The sequence below is a fragment of the Melanaphis sacchari genome, unplaced genomic scaffold (genome assembly GCF_002803265.2).
Source record: "Melanaphis sacchari strain LSU unplaced genomic scaffold, SCAv2.0 Contig24_pilon_pilon, whole genome shotgun sequence".
NCBI classification, from domain to species: domain Eukaryota; kingdom Metazoa; phylum Arthropoda; class Insecta; order Hemiptera; family Aphididae; genus Melanaphis; species Melanaphis sacchari.
Genome location: NW_020271125.1, coordinates 1,102,492 through 1,120,457, shown reverse-complemented (window position 1 = coordinate 1,120,457; position 17,966 = coordinate 1,102,492). Strand labels below are relative to the sequence as shown.

The window sequence follows — 17,966 nt, the reverse complement described above, 5'->3', positions numbered from 1 at the left end:
CAAAATAACAACACAGATGATAACGATATGGATTTAACGATTAAGTTATTCAAACAAAATTCTAAAATTCTATATTGACTTTTCATAAACAGAACGGACAAATGTATTGCATTTTTCTGAAAAATATATTATATAAAAGTAAACAGTTTTCGGCTGATTTATTGAGTATATATAATAAACAATTGCATACTGCGCTTAAAACATTAAATTATGTAATATATGACATATATTATTTATATGTGAATAGTACATACTCGTTTCTCACGCATTTACATCAGCAGTACATACACGATATAGATACGCGATACACGTAAATCGTAGTCAGTTCCATGAAGTATAACATGAGAGAATATAGGGATTACAAGAAACAGTATACAGAAACAATAATAGTTTATAATAATAATGACGATAAAATATTTGTATAATAAAACTAATTTAGGGTATTTGGTACTTATTAAGCAGCAATATGTTTTTTTTTTTTTTTTTTTTTTTTTTTTTAAACCAAGTAGTTTTATAATATAAATAGATTAATGAATTTTATAAAAAATACTGTACTTTATTTCGCTAACAATTAGTATATAATGCAATTTTAAGAGATTTTTCGTAGTACAAAATGGAAGATTTGGAAATTGATTTATTAATTTAGAAAAAAATTAAACTATTTATTATTAGAATTAAAAAAAAGAAAAGTGTTACAGGTTTTTTCAAATTTAATTGGTACACATAACTTATATAATAATATAACATTGTAGTTTGGTACTTTTATTCACGTATATAAACATTATAGGCTTTGTTAGCACTTATAATTATTTATATACGTTCATTGTACTTTCGATCGAACGTATTTTGATTAAACCATAACACATTTTTAAGTTTCAAATATTTTACGATTGAGTTAAATAGTTTTTAACAAATTATACGAACAAATAATTAAGCCTTTAGAGCCTAAACAATAAGAATAATAATTATATATTATTGGTATAATATAATATATACAGCATGATTCTTTCAAAATGTCCATCCTATTTTTTTAAACTCAGTTATTCAAAATCTGATTTTTATATTAAAAAAAAAAAACATATTTTTGAATACTTGAAATTGTTTGTATCACTTAAAGAGTATCTTGTGAAAAACTTGTTTTTTTTAATGAGTACCCTCTATCTTACTTTTAATTATTCAGTATGTCATTTTTTTTTTAAATTATTGATATAAATTTTTGATCAAAATTGAAATTCAAACGAGTAATTTCTAAATTATTAAAATAGATATAAATCCAAGTACAAAAAACTCCTCAAAAATGGTTTTACAAAAATATGAAATAGATATAACATTGAAACTAGTATTTATAATACAAAGACAGTTTTACAAATTTTAAAACTCTGATAGATTAATATCAATTACTATAATTTTCAAATTATCATAGTCCCAACTAAAACCTATAATCACGTATTTATTATCCTTATTACATATTGTTAAATAACCCTGAAACTATAGGTATGTTCGATTTTCGATTTAGATACATCAAAATTCTTAAAAAATGATCTGCGCTGATCAATTTAAACTTTTAAGTAAAATAAGATGGTTTGGATTTTAAAAACAAAAGTTTATACCACCACATAAGACATTTTAAATGGTACAAAAACTATTGAGTATTGAAAATATGATCGTTAAGCATATTAAAAATTTTCAAAAATCAGGTTTTGAATAACTTGATTATTAAAGAAAAACGGATATAGGCGTCCTTGGTGAATCACTCTATATATAATATATATTATACCATCGATATTTAATTAGTATTTTTTTTTTAAATATATAATATATTATACATATAGACATATATTATATAAATATATAAATATACATATTCTAGATACTACTATTTAACTGAACGTATATAATATAGGCATGTAGAACAAATATCAAACTCTGGTTATTAGAAACAAAACAAATAATATGTGGGATAAATATCTACAAACTAGACGAATATTATATCACCACATTTTACGTACGTTTGGTCAAAATCAAAATTTAAAATAGATTTAAATATCGTTGACATACATCATATCCGAACAATTTTCACACAATATGCAGGTATAGGTCACACACGAATTTCACGATTTTATACAATATTTATAGAAACATAATATTATAATGTATGGTATTCTACACACTATATATTATAATCAAATAACAACAATAATAATAATAATTATTATTTTTATACTGGAAGAATTGACGACCGCCGAACAATATAATAATATTAATAGTGGGTCGTGAGGATCATTCGAAGTTTTCGAAATGTGACAAAACGTCCAGGTGCTTGGCCAACTCTCTGACGTATTTTTTAAGAGATATTTCATCTAAAAAGCTGGCCAAAGGCAAAGGCGGCTGACACCGCGGAAGATACTGTTCTCCCTAAAAACAGATAAAATTATTATTAGTTAATAAGACTATTATTATTTACATTGGTAGTATATGTAAAATAACGTAAAAAATAACAACTTAAAATATTATCCCTCACCTCATTACCTCAAATAGTCACATTGTATTGTCAATATACTATATATTTATTTTCTATTTTATAGATATTTGTTCTTTTAGATAAAATATAATTTATTTATTTTATTTAGATTTTAAAGTAATAATATTATTATTTAATTGCTTATAAGTTATAAAATTTTAAAACAAATAGTAGAAATCAATTTAAATAACAATATTTAATCTATAATTACCACGATTATGAATTTTAAAAAATAACTTTATACGTTTAGTAAAGAGTATAAAGTTATTTTTTTTAGAGTCTTTAGTAGTGTTCGAGTGTTTTTATTATTATTATGTAGAAATTAAAATCAAGTACGCTCAAATTTCGTAATTTTTTATATTACTTGTGCAATGTGCAATGCGAATAGTCTAAAATACACGAAACCCATTTGAACATAATATATACATTATACACCCACTAATCACTATTATAACTACATGTTTTTTTGTTTTTTTTTTTTTTTTTTATGAATGTTGATTTCAATATTTATTAGACTTTTACATACGACGAAAAATTATTTTTAGGTTTAGTTACTTAAATAGCGCTAGTTGATTACAGAATACCTCTTAAAATAATAATATTATTATACAAACACAAGAATAAAAACAAAAATTGTCTTGAAAAAGATACATTCATCATATATTTAAATTATTATTTAAATAAAAAAAGAGTTTTATAAATTTACATGAAAATTATATAGTACCAATCGAAAATATATTCGATAACAATACTTTATATAGGTAGTTTATTATTTTTTTATTACAGCATGTAATTAAATTTTTTTTTATTCATACTATTTGTTAGGTGCATAGGAACAATACGTTTAGTAGATGATAAAAAAAAAAAAAAAGACAGAAATTACGAATTGTAGAGACTTCTTATTGAGGGAACTATTACACAGTAAAAGTAAAACATTTAATATAATATAAGTAAAATGAGATTTTAGGAATTTTTAAAATCTATTAATATTATTTGTTTAATAAACAATTCATTATTAAAAAACAATTTAAGTGCATATTATTAGAAAATAGTGGGATTTTACACATTTCTATGGTTCAAAGTATAAAAAAGTTAATATATACTTGTGTGTTTGGTACATTCAAAAATAGCACATTTCATTATCGCAAAACATTTCCACAATGCGTATAATTTGTATATACTTTTTATGCCAATGTCTAAATTAAAACATATTTTATATTTGAGTATGTTATGTACATATGGTGTGTGTGGTATATAACTATATTATTTTCTACTTGTAATTTTTAACATTATAAATGCCAAAAGGTATAATTTTACGTCTAACTATACATTAAATATTAACGAAAAAGTAAAATACGTAACACGAGTTAACTTAAAATGAATAATTGTACATTATTTATGAAGAATGAAAATAAATAAAAATAATAACATGTTCATTAACTTACAATAAATGCTCGATGATGACGAAGTACAACGTGGCAAAAGACGTACCGCAATAATAATAGCCGTAAAAAGTCGTCACCAAAGAACTGTATGTAAGACACGTCTGAAATAAAAACAAAAAACAATGTTTATGCATTAAGTAATTCAAAACAATTATTTCTGGAAACTTGTATATTTTAAATTTATTTTATTTACCTGGTTTTACTTTACTAGTAAACAGACGGCTAGCTTCCGTAATGAATCTATCTACGTACGAATTGGCCCTTTCCCATAAATGCATTTTAATCGTTAGGATGTTGCATATGAGACAAAATGCAGTCAAAGGGCTATGCAAAAATAACGTGAACAAACTTCCATTGTGTTGTAGTTGTTCTGTTTGAAAAAAAATAATAATCTAAATTAGCTAGATTATCTAATAAAAATGACATAGGTATCCGTATAAAAATTAAAATGTATACATTTTTAAGGTACCCCGACAAAATATCGCTGGTAAAATATCGCATGATCAAAATTTCGCAACAAAAATGTCACGAAACTAATATACCGAAAAGAAATAATACTACCGTAAATTATTATCGCATCTGTTAAATCCAAATAAACTAATTAAAAAGAACAAGACAGTCAGTTGGGCTGAACGAGTAAAGAAAGTAGTAGTAGATTATCATAATTATAAGAGTTTGAAAATCATCTTCAAGGTATTTCATTTAATATATACTTCCATTAATTAATATACATATTTTATTACTTTTTATTTTCTAATACTTATATCAATATTATTAAATTATACATATTTTTATCATTTTTATCAATTCTACTATATATTTTTATAACAATATTATATGCTTTTAATTATACACAATTATTTATAATTACAGTGGTCACTCGTTAATTCGAACCTCGATAATTCGAAAAACTCCATAAATCGAACTAAACGCCAAGTCCCCTGAAAAAACCTCTATAATTAGAAGAAAATGCATGTATTCCGGTCCCCTCGATAATTCGAAATGTCTAACTGTGGGACACACTCTACAATTTGAATTTTTATTCCATAAACCTCTATAATTCGAATTTCCTTAAACACGATTATAATATGTAAGTTCATATGTATGTACAATGTACATACATATGAAGATAACGTACAATCTATTTGACATAATCATAATGAAACTTATAAGTTATAACGCTGGTGGTTTAATATTATCGTAGTTGATAAACGTTATCGTACCTTACCTACCTAGTCTAAACTTTTGTCAGGATTACGTCAATGTTTTGAGTAATCTTAAATGAACAAAAAAAGATGCGATACAATTTTCAATGCTATCAATAAGTTAGACAACGCTATGAACCAAATTGTGGCCACTGGCCTGCAATTTATCACAAAAAAAAAACAGATTTCTTTAATATGTAAAATATAATAATAAAATAAATAAATATCAATTAATAATTATAAAATATAATAATATGTATGTATGTATATTTTGTATAATAAATAAATGTCAAAATAAATGTAATATATACATACATACAATAATTTTTCACCTCTCTCTAATTCGAATTAATTATTTTCTCTCAATTATTCAAACACTCGGTAAATTGAAAACCTCTATAAATCGAATTTTTAACTTGGTCCCCTGAATTTCGAATTATCAAGTTATAATACTGTATTATAAAATATCAATCAATAATCAATATTATTTATTTTTAATTAAATTACTGCTATATTTCATACTGGCGATATATTGATTTCGCGATATTTTAGTTGCGATATTTTACTGGCGATATTTGGTGGTGATTCCATTTTTAAATTAAATAACAAAATAATATGATGTTACATAGCTATGTAAGGAAATTTAAATTTGAAACACGTATTAGTTAATGATGTTTACAATTTCATGTATTTCTAGAAGATTATACTGTGTACCAATCTATTTATATTTTTTGTGAATGATTTGTTTAGTCTACCATTACTATTTCCAATCGTAAACAAGAGAAAAACTAGACAAACTCTGTACCAACAGGATTCTAAATAATAGTCTAGCCAAGTTATAGTAAAATAAAAAAAACATTTTTGTATATTTATGTAGATAAAAAAGTAATGTTGTTAAAAATAGAAAGAAGAATTGTTTTCTTAGTTATTTTCTAAAAAAAATAATGAAAATGTATTTTAGATCTTGAATGTAATGATTTTTTAAAAGAGTCAAATAATTATTTTTTATTTATTTTGTTGTAACAGTCATCACGGTTTGGAGTAGTAAAATTGTTCTAATATTTAATTTGAGGATTGATTCTGGTAGAAAACAATATCTAGTTGATACATTATAGGTTATAAAAAAGGTAAGGATCAAAAATTATAAATTCTTAACACATACTTTTCAAAATAGTCAGAAAAAATTAAAAATTAAAACAACATTTTTTTTACACAAAACCAGTTTTCAACAATGTTTACCCAAATATTTATGTTAGCGTATTCTTTAAAACGGGATAGAATTTTCAAAACATCTTGGCTATTTATTGACATTTTATAGTTTTAACTTATATGGATTTATATATTCTTTGTTTATCATAACATTTTTGTTTGTGGATGAAAAAAACTTAAAAATGTAATAAAAGATTCCACGTAAGTCTTTTTTACTAAAAATTAAAAAAAAGTTTATTTTAAGCCTACTTAAATTGTTTGTGAGTAATTGAAGTTTAAATTTCAACGATATTAGATATTTAAACGTATAATAATGAGTTATCTAATAGATTTTTACTGTAGATATTTTCTTATTATTCAAAAAATTTTAACTGTAAATACTTGAATATTCTACTATCAGATACTTATATGTAAAAATCAATATTCGAATTTGCTAACAGATAATTCAGAATAATGACTTAGAACTTTGATATCACTCAATACAAAACTTATGCTATTGGTCAGTACGTTCATTTTTATAGAAATAATATAATTATATTACTACTGTATCACTATTTATTATTATATTGTGTTTCTAACCGTGAAGTTTGTCCGGCAACTCTTGGGGAGACATGAGCACGACGAATGGATGGCCGAAATACCTCGGTATGTATTGAAAAGCAAAACTATTATCGGAATCGATAATTACAAACAATGGTTTTCTAGTGAACGGGTAAAGATCTCCAGGGTATAAACTGTCGAATGAAAAAAAAAAATGTATTTTAATTTTTGTAATAATAGATCAGTTAACAACATTATACGAGTTCTCACCAGTGGATCTCTTTTACATGTACACCTTTTTTATTAGTCAGTTCCATTTCTCGTTTGCTACTTGCCATGATTCCTCCACAGTCATAACCCACTGAAAAATAATTGTCTATTATGTTGTAGCTATACATTTTAAATGTGTATCATACAAGACATACGTAAATAATAACTTTTATTCGCGCATAATGTATCTCAATGAGCGAGGTGTTCTAGATAATTATTTATACTAAATACGATCGTCGACCGAAATTAATTTATTATGAATTATGAATATGTTAAAAATAAAAGTATTGCAATTGCAATATGTATAATGTAATGCTTTGTATTAATTGGAAAGTTATATTTCACAGTCATTTCGTCAATCCAAATTTCATAATGGTAAAGCTACTAGATGAAATCAAAACAAATTATCAATTCATTATCATATAATTTAATTTAGTCTCTAGTTTCGCATTGATTCATATGTATATATATTTATCTATAGTATATTTAATATATTCCACGTGTTTATTAGTATTTTTATTATTGCATAAATTCAAGAGTGTTACTTAATAGTAAAATTTTCCATTTTAAAATAGAATCTATTTATTTGTTTGATAATATTTTCAGTTTAGATATTATTATAATATCAACGAATTGAGATATTTACAATATTGACAATTGATAAATTAAAATTAATATTTTTTTTATTTGATTTTTCATTAAAACGTTTTGAGAAATTATTAGTTTTCTAATTTGTACAAGTATAAATACACGATTAATAGTATAAACATACGAAATATTCAAAATAATATATTTTTTTAAACAAGCTAAAAGTATATATATTATATACTACACAGATATGTATATATATTTAATTTAAAAGTATCTAACTTACAATCATTAACGTGTTTTGAGGTTTGAAAGCATCCGTCTGCCGAAATGTACATTAGTAACACACCGTTTGCAGGAAGCTCTTTAAAACCTTAAATTGAAAATATAAAATTAAGAATAAAATAAATATATAAAATTGAAATGTTTGTACCTGTTGCTAAAAACATCATTATTTGAGTAATAGTTGGCTTATAAAGTATGTATTTATGAGGATTTTCTCTTCTTGAACTATTCACGTCGTGATTTGCCATCATTGGGTACGCTAAGGTTTTATTACTGGTTATCGAGTAACTTTTTTCCTGTAAAATACATTAAAATGATTTAGTCAATAGTCAAAACCTTTATATTACATTTATAATTTATATTATTAATATTTCTTTATAATAATAAAAGGAGATTAGCAATATCACTGCGTTATAAAATCTATTATCATATACATAGTCATACAGTTTCATTAACAATATAATAGTTTATAGATTAAAATATTTATTATATTCCGTTTATTGGCTTAAAAATAAAATACGAAATAAATATGATATTGGAATAAAAAATAATCAAATGTTTCAAATCTAACATTTTAATCAATTTGATACAGATTATAATTTTTACTATTTAATATTTTATACTCGTTACTGTAAAAAATATACCATGTATTATTTTGAATTCAAAAATTAAAGCAGATTTAATTAATGTAACATATTTTTTGATTAGTATAACTCACAAATGATGCTCTCGAAGGGGGATCGGATACGTGATTAATTTCGTCTCGATTTTTTTCCCTCTCTAGCGTCTGCATCATTCGGAACATGTCTATCGTCATTTCGCTGAACTTGACCTACAATACATAGTTTTCATTTTATAATGTTTATTGATCATTATATTCTATGATATTATTAGCAATCGTGTATTTATGATATCATATGATTCGATTTTTTATGCACCTGTTCCGAGGCGTTTCCTATAAGTATGATTTCTTGCAACGAGAGATTCATCATCGTAGATTTTTCCACCGGTGGCGTAGTCAGCGGTGTTAACCTGTAACATAATTGGTATTTAGTACTGTAAAAGTTTCCTTTTATTTTATATGTGCGTGTCAAACGCATATAAGGAAAACGAATCATGCGTTAACGTTTTTGTATGTTGTATGGTATCATTTGCGATGTAACAAATATAAAAATATATTAAATGTTGGCTGTTAACAGAGGGAAACCGAAGCGGTAGGAAAGGCTATATCGACACGTATTGCGACCAATACTCACATATCTACAATGCATAATATGCATGCGCATGGCAGTTCTCCAAAAACTCCAAAGAAAAGCTCATTATATTTATCCTCCTGAAGCCTTAAGGGCATTTTTTCTTAGAGAACTCTATGGTTTTAGTTCATTGAAAATGACTTTTGAATATTTTTTGTTTCATGGTATTATATATTATTTCCAAATGTATTATTGGAGCACAGTTATATTATTTTAATTTTGGTACTTAAATAGTTTTTTTTCTAATGATAATAATATTTTTGATATCAGTAATAAGTGACAACAAAAGTATACAAGAACATTTTTTTAAGTTTCGCCAGCGATGAGCGGTGTATTATAATATTATATACGATTATAAAATTAAATCATTTGAATAATATATTTTAATATTATGTTACATCGGTTTACACTGTTTACAATTTTTAAGACATGGTGAATCATATTATTGAAATTATATATATTAAATCCATATAAAACAAAATATCATAATTGATTGATTATTGACGGTACCTATTAATCTTTTAAATTCTTTAAAATATTGAAAATAATATATGTTTATTCCGAATTCTTGTCATATAAATAATATACCATAGGACGTGGTACACAGTAATTAGCTTTATAATTTTAATTTTTAACTCACAGTTTTTAAAAAAGGTCTTAGGTATAGATATTAAAGAAGTCTACTCTTGCTCAAAATTCTTGGAGTTAGAATGTTAAATAACTATGTATGTATAATATACAAAAACATACAGTTCGAATACGCAAAATATATTATACAGTATCGTGGTATTTAATGAACATATTATATTATGTTTTGTTTCTTGTTTAGTTATATAAAATTGTTAACCTGTGTGAAAGTATGACACTGCTTTGGTCAGCATGTAAAACATTTACAATACTGTCAGCTTTTACAAATGTCTTGATTTCTTCCAAAACCAAAGACCATTCCAACTGGTCATCCGGTTCGTAAGTACTCGTGTAGTCTACGATTTGCTTGTCGAGCTCCTATACATGAAATACACAGTTACAAATTTATATAACACAAGAAAATTATATATGTAAGTAAAAAATAAAACAAAATAATATTATTCAATTGAAATATTTTTTTTCTCTTAAATATTTTATAAAAGAAACGGTATCGAATATTGACTTAAAATATTCATATATTTGATATTATTTAAAATGATTGCTTTATACGTACAGCCAATAATTCACGAATGGCCCCCACTCTTCTTAGCAACAGACACACCACAATAAACCTAGCGTAATACCTAAGTTTTTTTACCATTAGATCAGATCTGAAAAAATAAAATGTATAAATTAATATCGATAAATACTATATAAAAAAAAAAAATAATAATAACTTTGTGTTGTACAAATTTAATTTAATATGGGACATATTATTGATATTGCTTATAATATATAATGTGACGTCTGATAAAATGATATAATGATATTACTATTGACCAACCAAAACATTAAAACACTGATGGATATTAAAAATGAATGATTCTATTTACAGTATAATTGACATTTGATTTATAAATATTTTATGCCATTTCATAATATAATACTATGATGCATAAATATATCATGTATATCATGTACATACAAGTCATATCATGCACATTGCACATATTATTGCTTTAATGTAAGGAAGTATGTTAAATTTAAACAGTTAAAAATAATAAAACAAAAGTTATTAAAATTCATAATATAGGTTTTTTCAATGCATCTATCATTAATTCTAGTCATTTTAATGATAAGATATTCGATAAAAATATTATACCTATCTAGTTGATGTACTATTATCTACTTTTTTATATTATTGGTTATTATTTGCTATTAATATTGTTTATTATTTGATAATAATTATAGATTAATTTATTGTAGTTTACCTATCTTCCTGAGATACTCGAGAATAGTACTGTCTTCCTCTTATTGCCGAATAAAACGAATACGCTTCGTTCAAATTGTTAGTATCACTGGTTCTAAGGCTAAAACAAATTATTTAATTACATTTATACTTTATAACATACATTATACATCTAATGGATTAATGGATATAAGAATAAAATGTAAGTAAATGTGAGGGTTTTGTGTAAGCCTATATAATATAATGTATATTGTATATATTAAATTACAATTTTCATGGATCTCGCGTACCTAATGAAAATTTATATTATACAATGGCCAAAGAGTTTTAAATCGATAAGTGAATTGTGTAAAAAAAAATAGGCCCGTCACGCTCGAGAGACATGCCACGACACTATTGTTTTATACTTGAAAACTATACCCCAATCCCTTAAAACTCCCGTTGAATAAAAACGTAAAAACCTATGTACAGGGTGTAATAGAAATAACTAACATATGTGAAAGACCATCTATATATAATATAACTTTAATTCTTGTCATTTTGTTTTTATCTAAAAATTATATTATTACTATTGTTATTTATATATAAAAAAAATAAATATTATTTCGACAAAAACAGAAATTACTACATAGTTAAGTACATTTGTCAACTATTTCCGCTACACTCTATACATATAAGCCGACAAATCCAAGTATGACCGCGCTTGCATCGATTTTACGCTTTATGTAAAATAAGCTATATAATGGAGTGACTGCCATACATTATAATAAGGTACCTATATAGGTTATAAGTATATATAACATATACATTATACACGCGTAATAGTGTAAAATGGTAGTTTTTTTCCCCCGAGATCACGTTCAAAAGTGGATAATATAATTAAAACCCTTGACCGATAATTTATAAGAATAACCCAAAAAAACAATTAAAAACTTGAAAAGAACCTAGCAACGTCGAATTCGAAATTAATTCAGAATGCCAGTTTTTCATGTATGGACTATTATCCTATGGTACGTTAGCTTTTGTATGATTTTTTTTCTTCTTTTCATCACGTTAAGTTATAGAAAGGATCAATAATTATGGGTTCATCGGATAGTGTGACATTTTTATGCCTGACTGAAAAATATGAATATACTTACTAGTAATGATAATACAGTTGACCTATTTTCGAGGCTATTTCACCTATTTGCCATCGCTTTAAGCCATACTTTGTATCCAATACTTGTCTGAAACAAACCATTAAAACAGAGGTACACTAGGTATATAATTTGTAATGTGTGTATAAATAAAATTCTAAGTATATTAATAGTCACAATAATTTAAGCTGCACAGTATAATAATACAACAAATTATCTTTTATTTTTAAACTTGAAAGTATATCATAAAAAAACTATCGAAAAAAAAAAATAAATACGACATTGTTAAAAGTAAAAACGAACAAAAAAAATAAATAAATATTAAATTTTATAATATTTTTTTGTTCAACACTAAACTCACGAAAGGAATTTTAAATTATAATGATATAAATTCGCATACATTATACATTTTGTACGTGTGATTATTTAGATATCATGATAGGAATTTTTAAATTATTTATTTATTTTAAGTATAAAAAAATAAAAAATAATTATTTAATTGAATTTTTTACACCTTGAAATTGTTTGTGGATAGGGAAAATAATATTATTTTTTTCAATCGTAATCGTATATCGGCATGTACAAATTAAACGATTAAACACAATATATATTAAATTTTTATATTATAGTCAGTGATAAAAATATATAAAATAAACGTCATATATAATAACTAGACTATGAAAAAACATATTGAAATTTAATAGATAGTCTACAGTATTATAGTGCAGTAGACCGAACAAAACGATTTTGCGGACAGACCCGTCTGATGGTCATCCCTCTTGCAGCATATATATACGACCAATTATTATAATAATTGTGCAGCCTAAATGTAAAATTGTATTATAATTATATAATATACATTTATGAATTACCTATGTTGCTGTTGAAACTTCCAAAGTTTCGTGTAAACATCGAAAGTCTTGCCGAAATACCCTTGCCAGATTTTCTGACCGCATTGAGGAAGGTCTCTGTAAATATGATTTAAAATTAAAAATTAAAATCTCACTAGAATGATTCGTGTTTCACTAAGGTTTAGACTAAAAACAATACACAATCGGTGCGTGCCTACTATCTAGATTAGCAGTATTTTTTTTTTTTTTAATGAAGAAACTTTCCATGGCTTTTTTTATACTCGCAAATAAGTAAAAGTAATATAACAAGTTTTTTTAGGGTGTTAATAATACACATACCACAACAGTGGCAAATAATAATATCTTATTTTTTTTCCAAGAAAATATTTACAGTCTGTATACACATAAATACCTAAAGAATATGTAAAAATGATTTAATTATAAATACTGATGTTTTACTTGTCAAAAAAAAAAGGCGTTTATAGATACCACTTAAAAAGTTCTGAACTCGTGCATTGAGATATACATTTTTATTTTATTATGATTTATTTTTGTAGAGTGGCGTAAGATAAAAATATTTAAAGAGATCGCTGTATCAGAGCATATTTTAACGTATAAAATAAGTGGCATGAGTGCAATCTTGTTGTTAATGAGTGCCTCGTATCCCATTGCCCATGCCCCAAGTCGAAAACATAAAAGGTAGATATTTGGCCTAGTTTTTACGGCTTATAGTGATAGGTACTACCACTTAGTAAAAAATTTATAAAATATGCTCTGCCCTATATAGTCGAGTCGCGCTTAAGACGATGTAAGGGATTATTATAAAGGCTATTAAGCAAGAGCGTATAGAGTTTGGATATCAACGGATTTGTGTAATCTAGTATAGTTAAATGGGATATATTTTGTAGTAGTTAGGTCCTAGGTTAAGAAAAGTTTATTTTTTACCATTTTGGTGTGAGTGGTTACTAACGTCGTAGGTTAAGTACTATAATGTACATTAACTGGAGGAATTTGATGATGTTAATTTTAGATTTGTTCGCTGTACTTATTCCAGTGGCCATAGCATACGGAATAATAGATGGTTTATTATAATAAATTAAATAATTTTGGTTTCTAGTAACATATTGAGACAAGGAAAATTTTTTAGCGTATGGAGACCTAGAGATCTACGAAACGTACTTATCTAGCCTAACCTGACGTACATTTAGTAAAAATATATCATGCCCAACAGTAAGTAATAAACATAAAATAATAATTTATTTTTCTATTGGAAAAGGGACACGTAATACAACATTAATATACAGGCAAATAGCACTGAGCACAATAAAAAACTTAAGTTGCCGAAACGTCATTTTGAATTTACTAACCTAATTAGTTATTATTCTTATCATCCCCACTTAGGTACTATTATATGTGTAATGAGTAATTATAGCGTCTAATATCTAAACAATTAATTTTACATACGTTTAAATCGCATAAAAATTCACTGTTTATAATCATTTTAAATTTGTTAATACATATAGGTATTATACACAATAAATTTGAAAAAAAAAGTCCTACACAATGTTTATGTTTAAACATAATAACGTTTAGTGTATAATACGATATATAGTGATAAAAAATTTAGCTCATGCGGGATAAAGTCGGTTTGCATAAAACCTCAACTGAAAATCCTAAACCGATGTCAACGTTTCCGGATTTGTGGAAAATTGAAAAAAATCGAATCCGTGCATACTCATAACGCGATATACAATACGATTATACCTGCCTACGAGACACCCGGTACGTGACTCGATGGTTTCGTTTTATTTTTTCAAACCCTATCCCACGCGCGCGCACACACACACACACACACACACAAACACATATTATTACCAACGACTAAATCACGTCCCACGTTTGAATATAATGTTCGTAAGACCAACGTTTCAAAAATACGCTAAGCACGAAATAATGTAATCAGAATAAAGGTCGCTTGGTAACGTACTAACGGTATTATTTTGCTATTTCAACGGACATGTACTCTGTGTGTGTGTGTGTGCGTGTCTGTGTTCTTATACTGTTTTCAGACAACGCGAGCACAATAGGAGGTGTGTTATAATATGTACACGTATATTGCCGTACGATGACGCAAATACGATTTAATATTATTATGACGTAGGCATAATATTATAATAGTATTAAACTCGGAAATGTGTTTATTTATTTTTTAAACAACCCGCCCCGTATTAAGCGAGCGTGTTGAAATAATTATTGTCGACAACGTTATATCGTACGATATGCACTGGTGGATCCATCGGCGGCATAGAGGGGCTAACTACCCCCCTCTTTTGGACGCGTTAGTCATCGTGCCGCATTTAATACTATAGAAATGATTATACCAACGGTATATTCACGATACGCGCACTTATGTGCTAAAATAATATTCGTAATTTCGTTTTTATTTTTCCTCAATCGAGTCTCCCACCCCTCTCATGTCTGGCGACCTGTGATTTCAAAAAGCGGCGCCGCAGTACCACGCCAATTATCGGATATCGTGCATAATACGAGTGTGACGTAAAACATAAAAAAACGCCAAAACACCAGTTTCGTGCGGACATGACTCATACTTGCGTCGTACACTACCCCCGTGAGACCGGCGACAATAGAACACTCGCTTCCGTCGTCGTGATAATATTTTATCGCACTGCATATGCGCGTATTACACGTCACATCGGTGTGTTACGTATTATATAATAATATTATGTACGAGACGACGGCGGCGGACGCGTTCTCGGGACGTCCGCCGACGCCGTCGTCGCGCGATCTGCAGATCGTCCGACTGACTGCCAACCAGTCGGACGACACCGATCGCCGACATCGCGCACGACGCGCCGCGCCACTCACCGGAGCCCGTTGAATAGCTGCTTGGACTGCTCGAGCAGTTGACAGAACTCGACGACAATCTTCCAAATGTTGTGCTTCGTTCAGTTGCAGCCATTGCTACATTGCACCACTTTAAATTGCAAAATAATAAATGACTAGCGATAAAAATACTAAAATATTTATAATATAAACTTAAGTATAGTATTGTCAGTAGTTTTCTGAATAATGCTAAATCTAATTATAACATTAATGGAAACTCGCATAAGGTGTTCATAATAGTAACAATAAAAAGGTAAACAAGTATGTGAACATTCTACTGTTTATTATGCGTCAAATGGCTATACTGTATTAGGAATGTTTAACTTGAATTCTAAGCTCCCATATTCGTACTTATAGGTACGAGTAGTTATAATAATCGTGCTGTAGACAATATTTAAACGGACATTTTCGCAAATTTTATTACGAAAATAAAGCTTTAATTTTAAATAAATATACTATTAGAAAGGGTCCACTATGATGAGGTGTCCGATTAATAGAGGGTTTCACCTGTATTGAAACATAGCCCATCCTTTGCGGGTGGGTGGTATTTTTAGTTGTGAGAACCTCGAACTTTATAATTAATATATAATCGATATTCTATTAAAATATATACATGAGTAATTGATTGGAAATATTATTAATATGTGCTAAATATTTTCGATAATTAAATTTAGTATAGTTTAAGCTTCCTTAACTCTGCTATCATTTTGTAAATACTAACATATAATATTTTCTGATACATGTCGGACACATTTTAACAGCATAACGATTAATAATAGTTTCATAATTATAGGGCGTCTAGGATTTAGATATCAACTAGATACATGGAATTCAAACTCTGATATTTTATAACAACTTTTTAAATTTATTTGGATTTGGTATAAATTACAATACTGAATAAAGCAAAATGCTTACTAACGTATTAAATTAAAATATCTGTATTTACATTATACATCGTACCTATAAGTATTTACAGTATCTTTATATTTTGATATTGGCCTAACTCCAAACTTGGATGAGTGTAAATTGTATCGTTTTCTAGATTATAAAAATTTCGTTGATTACATATATATACCTCAGTAAATCATCCTTAAATCGATTCTTTAAGGTAAAGGATCTAGAATAATATATACTTCTTAACTATCCTTTAGAAATCATATTGGTAAAGACTTTACGACTTTTCGTTTCTTACGTTAATAAGAAAACAAATAGCGCATTAGAAAATTCTGTGTTTTAGTTCAAATAAAATCGATAACCTCAGTAAAACTGGTATAATGTATAGAATTTGTTAAAATTATTAATAAAAAGTTTTCACGAATGGAAAAAGTTATAGCTAACAGCAAAGCAGGTAGATGTATTAAAATTTGAAAATAATCAAATTGAACGAAAATTGTTGGTAATAATCGTTTGGGATTTATAGCATTTGCATATTTTTATGAAATGTAAAAATAACAGATATCTTAAACAAATGTTTCATGATGAAGAACTTAAATAAAAATTTTATTTTGCTTTTTGGCATATTTACGATTTTAGTTTTCACTGCTTTTGCCAGGGGTTTTGAGCCTTTTGCATTTTATTTTGAATCAAAATCTGTGAAAATTTATGAAATTATATTTTAATAAACGTGTTTTAGATTTTGTCAATTGGATTATCAAATAAATTGTAAATGTACCCATAGATTAAATAAATAAAGCCGATTACGATGATGCAACGCCTTACAGCGTTAATATTTTATATAACAGTAATATATAGATATAATATAATACTAGATAATTTCGTATGGGTATTAGGTTCTAATTTTGTTATCTGCTAATTTTTGTCGATTCTACTGCGATTATTAACGTTGTATTACAGTCAATTCATTTATATAGTCTCATGTACCT

General features: G+C 26.5%; 1 protein-coding gene across 1 annotated transcript; it reads right to left on the bottom strand.

The window, feature by feature from the left end:
• Positions 1–2,195: 2,195 nt before the first annotated feature.
• Positions 2,196–11,298, bottom strand: LOC112594981 (protein SCAI). Its single transcript, XM_025340034.1, has 12 exons — positions 11,215–11,298; positions 10,518–10,614; positions 10,164–10,321; positions 9,002–9,095; positions 8,782–8,895; positions 8,212–8,359; positions 8,065–8,151; positions 7,191–7,281; positions 6,960–7,114; positions 4,160–4,336; positions 3,967–4,067; positions 2,196–2,415 (listed from the first exon to the last, which is right to left on the bottom strand). Exons 2-12 carry the CDS (start codon positions 10,602–10,604, stop codon positions 2,281–2,283), a joined length of 1,347 nt encoding a protein of 448 aa, XP_025195819.1. The 5' UTR covers positions 10,605–10,614; positions 11,215–11,298; the 3' UTR covers positions 2,196–2,280.
• Between the last annotated feature and the right edge of the window lie 6,668 nt (positions 11,299–17,966).

Bases quoted from the DNA above. Each gene is read 5' to 3' on its own strand.
- LOC112594981 (XM_025340034.1), bottom strand. From the start codon at position 10,604: ATGGTAAAAAAACTTAGGTATTACGCTAGGTTTATTGTGGTGTGTCTG. The intron at 7,282-8,064 runs GTAAGTTAGATA...ATTATTTTTCAG, and splicing joins CTCAAAACACGTTAATGATT to TGGGTTATGACTGTGGAGGA. The intron at 2,416-3,966 runs GTAAGTTAATGA...ATCTGTTTTTAG, and splicing joins GTCATCATCGAGCATTTATT to GGAGAACAGTATCTTCCGCG.